Source organism: Desmodus rotundus, chromosome 1 (assembly GCF_022682495.2).
Source record: "Desmodus rotundus isolate HL8 chromosome 1, HLdesRot8A.1, whole genome shotgun sequence".
Classification (NCBI taxonomy): domain Eukaryota; kingdom Metazoa; phylum Chordata; class Mammalia; order Chiroptera; family Phyllostomidae; genus Desmodus; species Desmodus rotundus.
In genome coordinates, this window is record NC_071387.1 from 203,795,037 (window position 1) to 203,814,453 (window position 19,417).

Here is a 19,417-nt window from a genome sequence, read left to right on the forward strand (position 1 = left end):
GTGTTAAATAAATAATAGTTGTAACTTCTACACATCTAGCTCCCATCTCCCTAAGCTTCAAACCCACCAACCTGCTCCGTCCTTCCCCTCCCCATCAACACCAACCCTGAGATTTCTGGCTTCCCCTGTCCAACCCTTTTCCTGACTGTGGTTAATTTCCAACAGGTCACTGCTAGACATCTATTCATTTGGCACCAGGCCCCTGAGAGGGACGTCACCAGCACCACGAAACTACGGGAACGCCTGGGTCATAGAAGAGCACGGATGCAAAAAACAGGTGCACTTGACTTAAATTTAAATCAGATTTTTTAAATGATTAGTATTTTTTTAAAATATAAATCTAGTTAATATATAATATAATTTAGGTACATAGTTTACACTAGTTAATACTCACGACATTCCCACTTTGTACCCAGACATACTGACTCGAAGTCTCACCAGCCTTGGAAGAGCAGTATCATTAGCAACGCCTCACAGGTTATGAAGCACAGGAAGATGAACTAACTTGTCCAAGGTCACACAGAGAGCGGCTTGCAAAGCCAAAAGCTGAACCCAGGTCCATCTGAAAATACTGTGCTTTTTCCAAATGGTAAGTGAAATGTGATAATTTTTTTTAAAGAAAATCCTCAAAACAACATTATATAGTATAATAATACAAATATAAATACCCTTTTATCAAGCACAAGTAGTAGAAGTTAACATATCAGAAGAATCCTTAACGTATAGTCTTGTAGTTTTAAAAAGAATAATAGGCTAAAAATTCATTCATCTACTTAAGAAGTAGTTAGTAACTACCTACTACACTGCTGCTGTGACCTTTCTCCGGGTTGAGAAAACAGTCACTCAAACCCTGCTTTAACACAAGGTGCCAAGAAGGCATTCTACTTATGAAACCGACTTAAAAGTTACTAAAAATCTAAGGTATTACTAAAGGAGAAATGAAGGGCATAGACTCTAAGCATATAAAATACAAAATGGCAAGTGTAGTGGGTTATAGTTTCCCTCCTCCCCTAAGTCAAATCTAACCTGGAACCTCAGAGAGCAAAATCTGGAAATAAGAGTCTTTGCAGACATAATTAGTTAAGGATCTCAACTAGATTTGGGGTGAGCTTTATATCTAGTGACTGGGGTCCTTATAAGAAGAGGACAGAATGCAGAAAGAGATACCACAGACACACACAGACAGAAGGTGGCCACGTGAAGACCAAGGCAGAGACTGAAGTTTTGCTGCTGCAAGCCAAGGAATGCCAGCAGCCACCAGCAGCTGGAAGAGGCAAGGAACAGACTCCCCAGTGCTCTCAAAAGGGTTGTGTGACCCCGCTAACCCCGACCTGTGAGAGAATCGGTTTGTTGTGTTAAGCCACACGGTTTGTGGTTCTTTGTTACTATAGCCCTAGGATCCTGATACAATAAGTTTATCAGTTTCTAAGTGAGTTTCCTGAAATGATATTCACCATTAACACTAACAAGTTAACAGAATTACTGTCTTCGGAAAACAGGCTTTCTGAACTGCCCATGAACTTGCCCTGAACTGCTTTCTGAACTTCTACACATGCCCAAGTACTCTTAAATGAACACACTGCACAGAGCTAGGTGCTCAGGGGTATGAGCATCAGTTACTCCCCTGTGCCCTCACACAGTGACATCCGTAGGAGTCACCTGGTGGGATAGGACTTCTCACTCCCAGCACTTCTTGCTCTTAGGCTACGTGTTCCAGCTCCTGAAGTTTTCTGCTTCTTGAAGTTGTGTCTCATCCTTCACAGACTATCAATAGCCAACTCTTACAGCCCCTTCTCCAACGCTCTGATTTGGAGATTCTAATTTTCTATGGGCTAGAAAAATCATAAAACTAAAATTATTATAATAGATTTTATAAAGTATGCTCTACAAAACACTAGGACTGGAGACTCTCCACAGAAAAAAATTCACAATCAAGAAAATCTGGGAGAGGACTTACGTTTTCACTTTTCAAAATCACTACGGCCCCGGCCAGGCAGCTCGGTCCGTTAGAGCATCATACACACCGAGGCCGTGGGTTCCGCCTCTGGTATGATTTAAAAACAAAAACAAAACCTTGCCTTGACTGGTGTGGCTCAGTGGGCGGCGCATCACCCCACAAACTGAAAGGTTGCCGGTTCAATTCCCAATCAGGAAACATGCCCAGGTTGTGGGCCAGGCCCCCAGCTGGGGGTGTGTGAGAGGCAGCCGATGTTTGTCTCTTACATTGATGTTTCTCTCCCTGTCTTTCTCCCTCCCTCCATTCCTCTGTCTCTAAAAACAAATAAATACAATCTTAGAAGAAGCAGCTCACTATGCGTATTAACACAGTAAAGGCTCTAAAATGCCCTGTAGTAAAGAAACCTGTTAAAAGTTGTTGAGCCTGGTATTGCCCAGTCTTAACTAGAGAGGCTTTTCCTTCTGAGGTTTTTAAATAATGCCTCAACACTGATGCCTCTTCCAGAGTGGGCAGTGTCCGCTCTAACTACTCTTTTCCTCCCTCTTTCTTCCCAGCAAATCTTGGTAATTTAACACCATCATACGATAATCTGTGCTTTCATTACTTATGGGAACAGAAATATTTGCCTTGAACTCAATTACCAAAATACTTCAATGTTAGAATTTCAGGAGCACAATACTTGTGGAACTATAGTGTCTTACAGCTTAGGAAATACACATGATCACATTTAAGCCTCACAATAACCTTAGTTTTCTCAAGATGTGACTGAAGATTCCCACTGACTAAACTCAGTCTCAGCCAAATTAATTGCTCCCCCTAATCAGTCAGTGCCATAAATGGACTGTGCCAGGACATGCGTTACTGAGATGTCCCCCTTTCCAAGGCTCAAAGTCTTACTCTTCACACTTTCACTGCTTTACAGTAGTGCAAAGGGGCTGCTTTTGGACAAAATGGGAAATTTGCACACAACTCACAGCAAAGGTTACCAGAATTCATGTCACCCTCACAAGAAGAGCAGAATCGTCAACTAAACATTAGCTAACAACCGCTCTTGCTCTCCAATGGGAACTTTGTCTAACTGTGGGACATTGTAACAAATGCTCTTCTAATCAGATATGTAATCCTGAATGAATCAAGACCATACTTTGAAAGAGAGGATTTTAAATAGGAAAGAGATGCCACCCACAAAGACAGAAACATCTACTGAGGATGTTCTAATCACCTAACGATTTCATCCCCACTCTAAAATCAAAAGGATAAAAGTCTCACTTGTAAAAATATTAGTGAAGAAAACAATCCTGGAGAGGGGTAAGCTTTAAAAGCCATAGGTGGAAATTTAAGAAAGCTACCTTTTAATGAAACATTTCAGGCATCCCAAAAGGCACACCACATAACCCTGTCTCACCCACCAATGGCTCAAGCATAAGCAGTACAACTGAAGCCCAGTGTGACTCCTCCCAGATCTATCTCCTGCCTCTCTCCCCAGAGATAAGCACTCTCTTGAATGCGCTGTTTGCCTTTCCCACAAGTGTGAATCCATAAACAATATAGTAAGATTGCTTTCCCATGCTTAGCTTGCAAATTTAATTTTGTATATTCTTTCACTACACACTTCAAAAGTACAAAAGGATACACAGTGAAATGTCCCCCTGCAACCTAGTTCCCCTCCCCTGAATAACTAATGTAACACAGTTTCATTTGTATCTTTGAAGATACACTCTATACAGGAACAAGTATTTACACTTAGATATACTTAGATACATAGTTGCCCTGCTTTTATACATAAATGGAAGGTATACTATACATATTGTTCTATTACCCCCTTACTTTTCCTCTTAAAACATACAACTTGGAAAATGTTTCTAAAATTATATAGTCTCTTGCTTTTTTTTTTCATTTCTGCAAGGCATATCACTATGAATAAACCATAATTTAACCATAATCCTATTAGAAAGTTACTTCCAATCTTTTGCATTTACAAACAATATGGCAATGAATAACTCATTATTTCACACAAAGGAGTATACAGAATAAATTCCTTGAAGTTGAATTATTGGGTTAATTTTAATAAATACTGTCACACTCTACAGAGGTGGTACCAATTTGTATTCCAACCTGCAATGTATGTTTTTGCATGTTTTTTAAATTTACATAAATATTGAGTATACATACATACCCTTCTACTTCCGCTTTAGTGAGCTAATTTTATATACTTGCGATTCACCCATGCTGATATATATAGTTCACATATAGATTTTTTACTTAAATGTTTAAATATCTTCCACTGTGACTCATTTACAAAGAAAACACCTATTTAACTGACATTGCAGTTTTATGTAGAAATACTCACCAACTAAATAGATTCTATGTTAAAACAACTCAGGCGGCCTTCTCTTGGAGAACTAACCAAAACTGCCGTTTTGAATGACTGCAGCAGTCCCATGGTCTTTGTTCACGGGGCTTTTGTAACTGGTCCACCTGGAGGAACGGGGCGTGGACCAGCAACGGAGGGGAGACTACCACCTTGACAACAGGGGTGGGGGGCCTGGGAGTAACAAAAGATAATTCAAGCATAATTCCAAAATTAACCCTGGTTGTCTGTTTAAACTTTCCCCTCAAAATGTCAACGTTAAGTTACCAAAGGATTTTTTTAGCCTGTAACAGGAAACAAAATAATCATTATAAATTTACAGTTCCCTCATAGATTCCTTTTCTATGTTTATTTTACCAGTGTGTTTAACTAACTTTAAAAGCTCTTTCTACTCCAAATTATCTCCATTGAAATATATTATCCATAATATTATCTCCATTGTAATATATTATTCATATTATGTCCATTGAATCATATTATTTGTAAGAATTCTTGTCTAATTAAGGCTAATGTAAGTTGCCAATACCACCACTAGAGGAGCTATTGTTGCCCGTTCACTGAGCATCTATATCCCTCTTTCTCCTAATACCCATTTCTGTCTAGGTATCTACCCTGTCCCCCTACACTATCCAAGTACTTCAGAAGAAGATTCCCCTCCCCCACCCGCCACACACACACACACACACACACACACACACACACACACACACATCCAAGAGTGGCCATATCCCTCCAAGGGCAATTCCACTTCCCTTTCTAGTGCCTACCTAGGAACCAAAGCCTAAACCAGTTGGCACAGGGCATCCCTGGCCAGAGGGACTGGATGAGCCAATGAGATTCATGAGAGGAACACCAACATTTCCTCCGGAAAGAATTACAGGAAGAGATGGTCTTGGCTAGGTTGAGCTGAATTTTCTATTGGGGCAAAATGCACCCCAACTGTTTAACAACTTAAAGATGCACTGGTGAAGGGTTTGACCAACACCAGCTAATGTATCTGTGAATACACTGAACTGTGTCTATGAAACCCACGGTCCTTTGACTACGACTGGCCCTTCTGCCTCTGACGAAGTTGTGGACTTGGACAGCGAGGCACACCTGGGGGAGTGAAGGGGAAGGAGCAGCAGGTCACTACTGCCCATGTCCCAACCGCATCACGGACCAAGTCCGGGAAACAAAAAAATTCCCTCTTGCTTTCCTATCTGCCATGCCAAAAGCCACCTAACAAATAAAGAAAAAAGAAGAAAAGAGACCTGACTCTGCTCAGCGCTACACCAGGAGAATGAGCATCCCAACCCAAGCAGAGCTGTGGAAGCAGTGAAAGCACCGATATTGCCATCACTGTGTGGGGGGAATAAATGAGCTTTTCTTACCAATACGTGTGAACTGAAAGCAGTTTGTAATCGCTAACAAGCAAACAGACAGCATACCAAAATAAACAAATAACCTCGGGAACACCACCATCCCATGACCTAATACAGACCCACCCTAAGGGACGTTCCCACCCTGTTCTGCCATTTGCCTCCCGCTTTCTGACAGCGTTGGCCTGGCTGATTTTCGTAAGAAGCTTCAGACCGTAGCTTCCCTGTGGGCTACACAGCCATTCTCAGTTCTACGACTGAGTTTAAAAGGCAAGAGGAGGAAGGGTTCTCCTCTTCCACCCCCAGATAAAATCGGAAAGTGCGTGTTCGGCTAGCAGAGCAAGGCTCAGTGAGTGACTTCGCCGCGCAGACCTTCACCAGCTTTTCCTTCGTTCGAGTCAAACACGACTTGCAAGTCTCAGGCTACTGGTGGAACTCTTACCAGCTTCATACTTTTCCCCTCTGCCTCCCTAATAACAACGTCGAATGTTCGAAAGAAAAGAAGTATGCCGCACAAAGCTTTCGATTGAACTTCTTGAGCCAGAACTGGTGGACCGAAGAGCAAGCCTGCTATTTCGAGAATACTGTTTGAAACACAAGAGTAAGAGCATCCACACACTTTCCTAAGAGAAAAAACAAAGTGCAAAGGATGCGCACTGAACTGTGTCACAGCACAAGCACCCTGAGAAAACCGGCGGCAGGGGCCGCGCCGCAGGACCGACCGCCGCCACCCGGGGCCGCAGCCGCACGGGCGACGGAGCTTGCGGAGCGGAAACCAGGCACTGCAAACGCGGGACCGGCTCTTTACGCACCGGCTCCTCCGAAAAATAATTAGTCACCCTTTCCGACGGGATGGCCATTTTCCTTCTCAATTCTGTCACCACCCCTGGAGCTGCCTCTCGGGGGCACACGCTTCTCACTCGAGAATCCGCCGCAGCAGGGCCGCCGACAGCCCCCCGGAGAGGACGGAAGCACGGACGACGCCGAGCGACGCCGGCAGCGGGGCGCGGGCCCGGACCCAAGGAGCCCCGCCGCGCCGGGGCCGACCCCGCGCCGCTCCCCGCCCGCCAAGCGCGCCGCCTGGGAAAGTTCGCCCCGCCGCGTCCCCGCCCCCCGCGCGGGCGAGCCCCCGGCCGCGGCGCCGTCGCCATGGCGACCGGGCCCCACCCCACCCCCACCGGCCCCGGGGGGGTTGGCCCCGGCCGGCCGCGGCCTCGGGCTCCGCTCCCGCCGGACGCCGGAGCGGGGCTGTCGAGCCCTGGGACGCGGGGCGCGGGGGGCGTGGGGGACGAGGAGGTGCGCGCAGCGGAGGTCGCCGGGTCCGCGGCCGCGCCCCGCCCCGCCCGGGGGTCCTCACCTTTCACTTTGCCGAAGGTGCCGACCCCCAGCGTGTCCCCCAGGATGTAGTGGCCGATCTTCACCCGCCCGTCGTGTTTCTGCTTCTCGGCCGTCGCCATCTTCCTCCAGGAACTGAGCCTGCGCATGGCGCCGCGGGAGGGGGCGGAGGGGGCGGGCAGGGCCGCGCCGGGGGCGGGCGGGGGTGTGGGGACGCGGGAGGGGGGCCCCGCCGCCAGCCGCCGCCCTGCGCCGCCCGCCGAGGCCCCGCCGCCGCCGCCGCCGCCGCCGGCGCAGAGGCTCCCCCTGGCGGGGCAGGAACCGTCTCCCGCGCTCGCCCGCATCTCCGCCGCGCGGCGCCCGCCCACCTGCCCGCCGGACGGCGGGCGGGAGGGGGGGCCGCCCCCCCGGGCTCTTTCCCCTCGGCCCGCCGGGGTCTCCCGTGCGGATTCCTGCCGGGTCGGGGGGCCGCTCCTCGGCGGCCGCTGCGCGCTCGGGCAGGGCAGCCTGCCCCGAATGTGCAGGGGACACCGCCCTGCCGCCGCCTCCCAGCCTCTGCGTTTCCCCTGCGCGGGTGGACTCCCGCAGCCACGGGCAGTTGTCAGTTATGTCTGTGACCAGACCCCACCCCCTCCCGCCGCTCCGCGCTTTTTTTCCCAATTTTTTTATTTTTTCACTTTGAGCCCGTAAGTTGCCCTTGGGCACCGCGACAGCTCGAGCGCTGTTGTGGGGCTTGCTGCCACCTGGGCGCCTTCCTGAAATTTCCTCCCCGAAGCAGGCTCTGTTGGAAGGACTAGGTTGGGGATACGTGTGAATATGTTTGTGTTCAAGGACTGGGGTATTACACATTCTGATGCATGGGAATTATATTTTAGATTACCATTAAAATGTAGACTTTCACTGAACTGAAAATAACACTTAAAATTGCACCCACCAGATCGGTCGACAGTTTTGAGATTTTGTTTTGCTTTTTTGTCAGTAAAAATGACTGGCATCTAAGCTATATTTTAATGAGAACACTTTCTCACCATCTCTAAATAAAAATGGCTTGCACTTTTCGATCTGAAACAGCTCTGGCATTAAGACTTAATTGCTTTCTGGTCCAGGAGGCTCGGATGCCACCGCACTAACTCCCCAGGGCTCTCGAGGCACGTGTAGGCAAGTCCTCTTCGGGAGTCCTTGTAGCAACTCAGGGGCTGGATTCTTAGCAAGTGTTTAACCACTTTCGGTTTTGCATTCACTGAAGGGATGTTCCTGTGAACTTGAGAATGTGCTTTTTCTAATTCAAGCATCTTTATTACATCTTTTTCCCAATATGGACATCTTTTGGTGCATTTTATTCTGGTAACAATACACAGTTGATGAGGGTGCTGTGGATCCCAACATATTTCTCGGGATCTGCAGGTAAAGGCTGAAAACAGAAGGCTTATCTGAATTCTTGGTAAATTTATGACGAATCTGTTGTATACAAACAATGGACCCCACACACTCTGCCACAGTTTGTAATCTGCCTGGGGGCCTCTGAACTATTGGGCCAAAATCCAGGCCAGGAACATGACGACTGTCAGCAGAGGCTGCGACAGGAAGCTGAACAAGAGGAGTGGAAAAATAGTTATTGTGCTTGGAGAGTAAGATTTGGGTTGTTATCTATACAGATGTCATCATGCCATATCACAGGGGAAGCAGAGAGTATACTTATTTTTAATAAATATACTTTCTTTGTAAACAAAAGAAATTTTTAAGTTTGTTACTCAACATGGGCAAAATCTAGTGTCCAAAAAAGACAAAAAAAAAAAAAACACCAAAACCTTATATGATCTCAATTTTGCAGCGTCATAGCATTTGGGCCAGTGTCGATGGGCAAAGAGTTGGACTCTTCATGAAAATAATATTAAAAAGTAAAAGGCTAAAAATGTTATTTTTTCCAATGAAGGTTACCAAACTGTCCTAATTTGTATAGGGTTTTTATTTATGAAATCAAAGCAACATGCATTAATTACTGCTTTGTTTCAAGCAAGGTACTGCAGAGGAAGCAAAAGCCTTTGAGCTTAGAATTACATTAAATAAGCAGAGCAAAGGTACAACTGTCCTTGGACAGAGCATCAGTTCCTGCTTTATTATGGACTGCTTGTATTTTGAAGGGCCAGAAAGTTAAGGACTCTTTGACTGCTGAGATATCTAGGAGGGGCAATGGTTACTGTTGTTATTTTTGCTTTCTGGTTTCTTCACCTTCACTGGTTTGCCTTGTGAGTTCCTGCAGCTCAGGCTTTGGGGATCTCTACCAAGCAGAAAGAGCTCTCTGCAGTCTCTTAAAGGAAAAAAAAAAAAACCACTTAAATTTCCTCCCACCCCATAAATAAATTACTTAAAATGTGTATCTGTTATTTCTTTTAACCTAGAAGAAAAAAAATCACAAGGTTCCTCAGCTCTGCATAGTTCCAGTAAAGCCACAGAGCATCTTACAGGGGAACAAACAGAAGCTGAATTTCGCAAATCCACTGCCAATCTCTTCCTGAAACTATGAAGAGCCGACTCAGAAAGTAACATAAACTTTTTTCTATAGCAGAAATATGTTTGCTTTTCTGCTTTGGGGTTATTTTAGATTATAATTCTATTTAATAAGTATTTATTAAATGCCACAATTCACTCAAAAGCATTGCTGGAGAAATAAAACCTAAAATCATAGATCAAAGAACTGACTAGCAACTTAGAACTCATCTTATCCAGTCTCCCATAGTCTAAGCAGCTTATACTGCTGTGTTTTTTCTTGTCCTGTTAAAAACTGAATGTTTCTAAGAAAGCAAGTAATAAAAGTAATAAGCCTTCTTTATTCCTTTGCTTTTCCTCTTTTCCTTCATTCCGTTTTCAAAATGTTTGTCACATTTTCTTCTACTCTCTCTTCCTTTTATTCTCCCATTGATACATTCCCCAGACCTTCAGCTCCAGCATCTGATAACTACCAGGCACTGTGGATAGATACAAAATGACAAGTCCCATTCCTGGCCCTGGAGGAGCTTCTAATCTAGGATTCTCTTGAGTTCTCTCCTCCCTCCTCCAGGAATAGGTACTATTCACATGTTCGACATCTTCTCGTGCAAATGCACAGATAAGGTAGACTGTGGCTTCCACCCAGTTTCTGGACCCATCCGTTGTAACTCTGACCCTAACAAAGCAAACTGGAATATCAGTGGGCAGGAATGGCATTATAGAAGTAGCCTTGAATCCACTGTAGTTCAAGGCGAGGGAAAAAGTACTCGTTTTCAGACTTCAGTACTTAAGCTTTTATTAATAGAAATAAGTCACAGTACATTTCAGTGCTGATGAAGACATATCAGTATGACCCAACACTGGGTGAGACGCTCAGCAGTACTAGTCAGCTGCTTCCTCTGTAGCCCTTCAGAGATTCTAAGGGAGCTGCCTCCTAGCCTTTTCCTCTCAAAGACGTCATGGTGTTAGTACACCCGCCAGGTGGACATTACACTTCCTCAATGTTTTCCTCTAAATAGTCATCAGAGGTAAAAATTCTGAGCACTCCACTGCTATTAATGCAGCCTACCATTCCCTTAGCTTAGTCATAGTTACGCTGTAACTAATATTCAGTATTTATTAAACAAACAAGTTGGTAGGTATTAGGCAGTTTGCTAGGACTCAGAAAACAAAGGAACAGTATCTGCCTTCAGCGGATCACAGCAATGTGATAGATGCTACAATAAAAACACACATCTGGCTGGCGCAGCTCAGTGGATTGAGTGCCTGCCTGCGAACCAACAGGGTTGCTGGTTGGTTTTCCAGTCAGGACACATGCCTGGCTTGAGGGCTAGGTCCCCAGTAGGGGGCGTGTGAGAGCCAACCACACATTGATGTTTCCCTTCCTCTCTCTTCCCTTCCCCTCTAAAATAAATAAAATCTTAAAAACACACACATATGTGGCCCTAACAGGATTGTGAGAGGAGGGTATAACCTTTACTCGTGCAGGCCCATTAGGGCTTGCACTTGAATGTATTTAGAGGAGCACTGAGAGATGGTGCTTCGTACTCAAAGCAAGGGGTGCCAGCCACAGGCATGAGGGGACTCGGCGGAGGCATCCCATGTAGGGGACGAGCATGTGCAGAAGCACGGAGGGAAGGAAGGCTGAGGCTCTCTAGATAAGGGCCAGTGGTTACAGGGGTGGAGGTGAGGGCACGTTGTAGACTGAATCTTTAACCCCTGAGGTTTAACGCGACCCCCAGGTCGATAGAGTAAGAATTGAGTTGAATTAGAAGACACCCTGCTGGCGTCTGAGAATTGGGTCAAATTTCAGTTCCAGACCCACCTGGATCGACCTTATAGTGTAATTAACCAAGCTGTGCGTAGCTGTGTTCTAAGGTACTGCACCCGGTCTTAAGTAGTGCTTTTAGCCTACAAGTTCTATGTTAAAGCAAGTATTTCCCATACTTCCCTGGCAGGGGAGACACCACAATCACGAAGGTGGTTTCCCAGGGCGAGGCTTATCCATTGCACTCCCGATGTGCTGTCCCCTACGACTTCCCTGAAGGTAGGAAACTTAACTGCGTAATTTGTGGTAGTGGGGGACTGCGATAGTGCTCTCCCCATATTTAAAAAAAAAAAAGCGCAAATATTTCCTACTTTCCTTTCTGGTTAGTTCCTGTGAGCCACAGAGGCACCTCCTCAAGGATACAAAACTAAGAATGCTCTTTCGGAGTTGACAAGTGCTTGCAGGCCATCAGGAGTATTCTGCCTGTTTGACAGTTATATTGTTGACCAATTGGCAAGCCTATTTGCAAACAATTCTTAATTATTTGGGAGTGCATTAATCATGGGAGCAGGCAAAGTACATGGTGTGGTGAAATTGAATTGAAATCAATTGAATTGATGACCTTGAGACTGAACTTGAGCTCATGTGGTAGGAATCCCAGGAACATGCTTTCTCTGCTCTCTTCACCTTTCACCCGAATCCCTACCAAGTAGCTGAGGAGCCTCAAGCAGGGATAATCCCCAAATGTTAACCCACCCATGCCTGGACAGTAAGAGTTGATTGTTTTTTTGTTTTGGGGTTATTTTTGGGGGGACAATAATGGCTTTAAGTGCCTGACAGATACTAAATCTAAAATTACGGCATTTTAGTACCATTACTTGAAGCATCCACATCCTTTTCACTCTAAGACTAACCTGTGTGGATGAAGTGTGTTGAGTGACTGAGCTGGGCATGGGTGGGGGTGGGGTGCATGTTGGAGGATTGTCAAAGGAGGGAGCGGGGTTAGAGGTGGTCTTTGGAGTGCTCAGCCTGAATTACCTACATTACAGCAGTTAAAGGCCCCAACAAGACTGTTTAACTGTGTAGGTTACTCAGTTCTTACTGACATAGCCACCTCCGAGGGTCCCATTCCAGGTCCTCTGGAAATAATACCATCTTCTTACAGCCATCCAAAGCTCATTAGCATCTTCGAGGGTCAAAAGGATCAGGGAGAGGCCAGAATGAGTGGTGCTCACTCTAGAGCTCACTTCCAGGGGCTTTCCCCCGCAGCCTCTTACAGTCCTGTGGTTTCTGTGAACCAAAGTAGAGTATGATTCCCTACTCTGGGGGCACAGAGCAGTCATGGGGCTTTCTGGTTAATGGTAACTGCAAATGAGACTCTGGGGTCACGTAACTGGGTACCCTGAGCCCAGAGCAGCCATTAGGTGAACTGCTAGTGATGGCATTGCAGAGAAGGCTGAAGCAGGCCCTGAGATGAGGCCAGTCCATCACCTCTGTAGCACAATAACCCGGCAGCCCCAAAGCAAATTTTATCGAGCTCCTGTAACCACAGTCCCTCAAGCTGCAGGGACTGTTTGGAAGAAATTAGAAAGCAGATACTGAAAGCTTTCTTTGAAATGCACAGAGAGAGCTGAGTTATTTGGATGGCTTCCTTGGGGTGAGGCTGAATATTTTTCTACGATTAACAGTAAGGAAAAAAATGAACTGTCTGTGAAGGCATTTTACCCTTGGCGAACTCATCATGACCAGCTCTGTTCCCCAAAGGGAAAATGAACTGTTTAGACATTAATGTCACTGGGAGGGGTCAACCTAGGGAATGGAGACTTGTCCTCCCACCGGGGCCTGGGGCTCAGGGAATTATGGGGAGAATGTCAGAACTGGGAGCTTAAATCTTATTTCATAGTCAAGGAAACTGAGACCAGAAAGACCTCCTGCCTCAACTTGAGGAAGCTAGACCAGTCTCCAATACCCTGTTTGATCAGTTGAAAGGAAAAGAAAAAAGGCCTGCCCTGGCCTGGTAGGTCAGTTGGTTATGCGTCATCCTGATCCGTCAAGGTGTGTTCGATCCCCAATCAGGGCACATACAAAAATCAACCAGTGAGAGCATAAATACGTGGAACAACAAACTGATGCTTTGTTTTCTCTATCTCCCTCCCTTCCACCCTCTAAAGTCAATTATGAATAAATAAAAATACAAAGACCTTTCCCTCAAAGGATTTATTAATTTTTATTAACACTCAGGAGTTCAAATCATTTTAGACATTTTGGAGAGGAAAGCTAATACCTTTTACACTTGCTAGATATTTATTTGCAGAGCTATATTAAGTGTAACACTCTATCAGAATACGGCTTTTCTTACCTCAGGGAACTACCAGCTTATACACATACACACAAAATGTATCTAAAAAACTGGTCACAGCTTTTACAATCCTCAGCCCAATCAAGGACATAGATGTCCAAGAAGGGAGAGATGGGCAAAGAAATTTCTTTGAAGAATGTTTTATTCAACCCAACCTTCTTGGAAAAGAGGATTAATACATTCTAGCACTAAACCTGGCGAGGGGAACATCAAAGGAACCCCTCGGAGCTTTGAAATGTGTTTTCTGCTGCTGCCATGAGATCTCTCTGCACTTAAGAATGTGTGCAGGCCGGGGTGGGCAGTCTCCTGTGGGCCCCTCGGAGAGACAGTGTGGGATCATTTTGGACCTCGTAACAGGACCCTCAGAGGTAGAGAAAACCTCAGAAGAGGATGGATACCCAGGGCTAGGAAGGAATCACACAAGACTATTTCAAACGGAGATGGAACTACAGGAGAAATAACCTCCAAAAAGGTCACAGGAGTGTCCAAGAGAGAAAGTCAGGCTAATCATCTGTGGGGTCCAGACACTGTGAACCGACCCAGCCAAGGAAGCAACCCCCACTCCCTCACCCCTGCTTCCTCCTTCCACTACCCCTGAGCCCCACTGAGAAGTGAACTCACAGCTCACGAGCCCCAGGGCAGCTACAGGAGGAGGAAGCTGGGATGAGAGGGATCACGGCCCCTCTCCACTGCTCAAAGAAGTCCCAAGCTGGGAGATGAGAGTTAAGGACAAATCACCCTTGAGTTTTGACTATTACATAGGACCATTTTATTTATTGAAATAAAACTGTCTTCACAACTAATCACAACTGGAAGATACTTCTTACTATGTGTGAGTGGCCTAAAACCACGTGGGCGAGACCAGTCTTCACCGTGGGGCACTGGAGTAAAGGTATGGGCACAAGAACAAAGTTAGGTTTTCCTCTCAACCAACCCATGGTTCCGTGAACCACTTCCATACATGAGACACTGGATTCCTTAACAAACCATCCCTCTACCTTACTATACAGAAAGCTTTTTATTAATAAAAAGGTTTTATTTACTTTGAGAGAGAGTAAAAGGGAGGGAGAAAGACAGAGAAACATCAATGTGTGAGAGATACATCAATCAATCGGTTGCCTTGCCCCCTTAACGGGGACCTGGCCCACAACCCAGGCACGTGCCCTAACTGGGAATCGAACCCTGTGACCTTTCTGTTCACAGGCTGGGCTCAACCCACTGAACCACACCAGCCAGTGCCAGAAAGCTTTTGCTTGATTCCATTCTTGGTTCCTGAGGTTACTGATAGCCTCTGCCCTGTGCTTCTTTTAGATTATGATTCAAACTATGTTGTTTTGAGAAATAAAAAAAACTAAATATAATCCCTATGTACTAATGTTGAAGCCTTCTCTAAAGCCAGTGCTTAAATAAAAACAATTCTACACTGTAATACCTTCCTTTTCCTGAACATACAATACCAGTGTTTCAGCTAAACACAGCCAAGGTTAAATTTTGCAACCAATTCGGAACTCAAAAAAGGCTGAGTAGTGTCTGCCTGAATGGCGGCCCTTGTTTCTGCAGGAGTGGCTCCTTATCATTTTACTTCCCTCCTTCCTTCCTTCCATTGATTTCAGAGAGAGGACTGGAGACAAGGACAGAAACATTGATTTGCTGTTCATCTTGCTTATGCATTCACTGGTTGCTCTGTGTTATGTGCCCTAATGAGAATCGAACTCACAACCTTGGCGAATCAGGTGGATGCTGTAAGGAGCCAAGCCACCTGGCCAGGCCCTCCTGTAGCTTTCTTAACCAACTGTCTGAAGAGGGATCCTCCACTCCCCACCACATCCATTGCCTTTATCTTTGCAGCACTTAATCAGTAACTGCAATCGCTCGCTTGTTAGCTGTCACCGATAGACATTTGCACAAGCACAGGTGCACACGACTGAAATGTGTCAGCTGTGCAGCAGTTAAGACTACACGCCTCCACTGAAAGAACAAAGGCTTTAAAGGTGCCAGTGACCTCATGCCCTACTGGGAGGATCACGCCAGGCTGGCCCCTTGCTGATGGGGGACCAGCTTCAGAAATCCCTTTCAAGGATAAAAAGACTTGTATCAGCTCATTGGGGAAGAGTGAGAGTTCCTCACCTCTTCTCAAACAAGCAGCCCCTTGAAGAGAAACACCTTCAGCTTCTGTGGAAACCACCAGTAACTACAATGCTCTTAACATGGAATAATGGATTCTGAAGTCTTTATTTTCCAAGTTGTCCCTCTGAACATGGAATAACAGATTCTAAAGTCTTTATTTTCCAAGTTGTCCATTCTCTGGAATACCCATTACTGATTTAATACAAAATTACAATCTTGTTTTCCATTTGGTTACTATGGTGTTATACTAGGTTACTATTTAACAAGTCAGTCTCGGCCTTTTATTATACAAATGATCCAGGTATATCAAGACCTGAATTACCTAAACCCCTGTCTAGATTAAAATTCCAAGAATAACTTAAGTCCTTAACCTTTATATTATAAGTGTTCTTAATAGGGTTGTACCAACATGTACAGTACACATGGGTGAGTCTTGTGTGTATATGTAGTATAGACATATCAAAGCTTATTTCCTTATTAAGATGTCTCCATTCTGTCAGATTCTCAACTCCAGAAGTTAGACTGTATTTTTACATTGTGTGTAGGTAGAATAACAAATTATTTTCATGTAATCATACAAAGAGGAAACAACATCCTAAAGGTTGCATTCATTGTAATCAAGTAATGAAGTCATCTCTTGCTGACTGACCCTCTTAGGCAAAATAAACTGTGCTGATTTAAACAGAAATCTCGGAGCAGGTCCTTGTCCGTCTTCTTTTCCATGTTTATCTCTGGGGCCTGAACTGCTGCGGACACATGCAGCTCACTGAACAGGTACTTGGCTCATGAGGACAGGCATGTGTCACCAACAGAAATGAAAGGCAACCATAGGATATGTAGGTGACCTTGCCAAAGCATCTTTTGTTTTTTAAAGTAACTCTCCATTCCTCATCGCCCCATCTCCCCTGCCCCTCTAGCAAGCAGGCTTTTTTTTGCCATACTCTACTGAAATGAGGTTTATGGAAGGAACAGTAACCTAAATTTTGCCAAATCCATGTCATTTTTTTTACTTTTAAATTTTAAAATCTCCTTTCTCCTCGGCCTCAGCCACACAGGACTGAGTGCCCCTCAACTACTCTTTCTACAGCCCATGAGTTTGACTGTCAACTGCAACCATGTGTTTTTGCTTCCACCGTCTCTCAGTTGGCCTGGCACATAGTAGGTGCGCCACAGGTATTATGTAGAACCAATGAGTGAACCACTCTCTCTCTCCTGTGGACAACTCCCTGAATTGTTGAGTCGAATTGTTTTCTTTCTGGAGTGTGTGTATTTTCAAATGGTTTCAACCATTATTGACTCAGAGACAGTTACTGAAGCCAATTAGGAAACAACCCTTTTCTCTCACCATCACCTCCCATCTCCTTTAAATTATCTTCACCATTCTGACCCTAAAGTCAATTCCCTTTCACAACTGTGCTCATTTCTGCCAAAGGCAGATCCCCAGCCCACTCTTCACTTCACTGCACGTTTACTCAATGCGTCAGAAACTCGTCCATCTGGTGTCCTACTGACATCTCAACAAAACCCAATATTAGCCGCACTCCCCTGCCCCCAACTCTCTATTCCCTCCGCGACTGCACCAACCACCTCCTTGCCTTAGTCAGAAACCTGCCACCCAAGCTTCGTGAAACATTTGAAGCCTGTTGCACTAAACACAATGCAGTATTTTCATACATGTGACCCCAGAGCCCTCAGCACAGCTTGATACAGGAGGAAAGTGGGGTCGGGAAACTCTTGATTCTGGTTTCAGATGTTTTCAGTAGGGACCTTCCCACTACAGCCAGCCCCACTGGCCCTGCCTCGGCCCACATCCTCGCGATTTCCACATGTGATGTTTAAGAACCTGCGGCCTAGTCTTCCAGCTTCAAGACATCACACCCACACCACCCCCCACATTAACCTTGCTAATGGCAACTAATCATGTGTCCTTGGTTCCTCCAATGAGGTCATTGCTTCATGACCTGATTACTATCACCCCCCTAGATTCTTCTCATGCCAACCCCTCCCACCTCCTGACCTGACAAACCCCAATACCTGTGACTGAAAGGCCATGTCACCAATACAACACGACATACCCAAGTGTTCCTGGGTCTATTTCAGGTATTCACTGGAGACACCCAGCTTGTCCCAAGTGCCCTCTGCCCACAAAACACAACGTGCTTAGCTGCTCAGTAAAGTAGCTGAGCTGCAGGCGTTGCCTGGGCCTACTGGTCACTGTCTCAGTGAACTAGAGTGGCACTGGTCCCAAGGCACCTTTTGTCGGATGAGGGATCCACTGCTTAACCCTCAACTCTGACCCTCAGGACATCCAATCCATAGAACACGTGAACTTTTGCTAAGTACCATTAAATGAGCAACTGAATGCACCTGTTTACACTTCATTTTGAATGTGCTAAGCCAGCCCCATCTCCTTCCCACTGCTTCTCCCTGGGTCTCCAACCCAACTGTGGTCACTGTACCTTCACTTGGTCTGTGAACCAGCCATGATTTATGGAGACAGTTACCACTGTGCCAAAGTAACGTCCCGCTGAAACCCACTTTGTGCCAAGGGCCACAGGCATGGCACACAAGAGTTCTCCTTATACCCAGTACACAGGCCTTTCTTAACACACCACTGCCCCTCACCTTACCTCTACTGCGCTAATTTCTTTTCCTGACCCGGGGTTCAGCAGTTCCACAGGTCTTCAGGTCAGTGCCCACTTGCCACAAAGCCTAGCACTCAGTCTGCACTGAGTACTACCCATCTCAATAGGCCCCTCCGCCATTCAGGACCCTGCCATCAGTGCTACAGGGATTTCCGAAAGATCTCAAGAGCGAGTCACATTTCAGCTCTATCAAGCCAAGATACTCTTTCGTATGCTAGGAAGCCCAGCGTAGATTTAGATGAACAGGGGCTTCTGTGCAAGTGAATATGCCCCAAGACCTGAGGACGAGTCAAGAGCTGAGGAAAAAGGAGGATGAGGGCAAGATTAACCTGAATCTTGGGAAAGCATTCCAGAGTGCAGGGAAGGTAAAATTGGAGAGGCGGCGAAGACCAGAACCCGTGTAAGGCCAGGTGAAGCTACAGAACGGCTCGGCCACTTTACTATTTTATGGTGACTGTTTCAACACTTGTGCCCTTACTCAGCAGTCCGACAGAGTTGGCCTTGTCTCATTTCAAAACTCTTTGGCAATAGGCCACCAAAACTGGGAAAGCATGGCAAAAAACCCTGGAGCACTTTAACACAGAAAAATCCTCCATCACCCAGTTGAGGTCTAAAAATATTCTACCAGGGACCAGTTGATACCTGGCTTTCCTTTACTTCTGACCCAGTCCATGGTGTTTGCATGTGGCCCTACAGACTTACACACCTAGCAGGTTGGTTTAGCTTCCCACTTAAACCTCACACACAACCTACATGACAGATGCCCAACAAGCATTTTGGATGCTGGGATAAGTAAAGACAGAATTCATCTGACCCCTACCCTTTATGTTCTCATACTGTATAGGACTGACAACCATTCCTCAAGCCATTACACTATAGCAGAAGAATGTTACTAAAAGGGTATGTTTTCATTTACTCTTAACATGTTAAATATCCACATAAGCCTCACACACCGTGCTACCTTACCTCTTACTATATATCCTTCACACCACCTAGTGTTGTTTGCT

The 19,417-nt window shown here is 45.7% G+C and overlaps 1 protein-coding gene, 1 non-coding gene and 1 pseudogene across 5 annotated transcripts in view; 1 reads left to right on the top strand and 2 right to left on the bottom strand.

Moving 5' to 3' along the window:
• The window catches only part of PRKAA1 (protein kinase AMP-activated catalytic subunit alpha 1), a 31,689-nt gene extending 24,345 nt beyond the window's left edge, over window positions 1-7,344 (bottom strand). Inside the window, exon 1 of one of the 4 annotated variants that reach the window (XM_053914491.1) lies at window positions 7,047-7,344. In XM_053914491.1, coding sequence (XP_053770466.1) covers window positions 7,047-7,173 — 127 coding nt within the window. In that variant the 5' untranslated portion in view covers window positions 7,174-7,344. Of the gene's footprint in view, window positions 1-6,501; window positions 6,756-7,046 lie in introns of those variants that run through there. The other 3 variants (XM_071219825.1, XM_053914504.1, XM_053914495.2) reach the window with 3 other exon arrangements.
• Window positions 7,345-7,870: 526 nt separating this feature from the next.
• On the bottom strand, window positions 7,871-17,817 carry LOC112321058 (large ribosomal subunit protein uL30m pseudogene; annotated as a pseudogene).
• LOC112321193 (U1 spliceosomal RNA) lies at window positions 11,455-11,617 on the top strand. Its single transcript, XR_002976488.2, has one exon. It is a non-coding gene; the product is annotated as a U1 spliceosomal RNA (small nuclear RNA).
• Window positions 17,818-19,417: the final 1,600 nt, after the last annotated feature.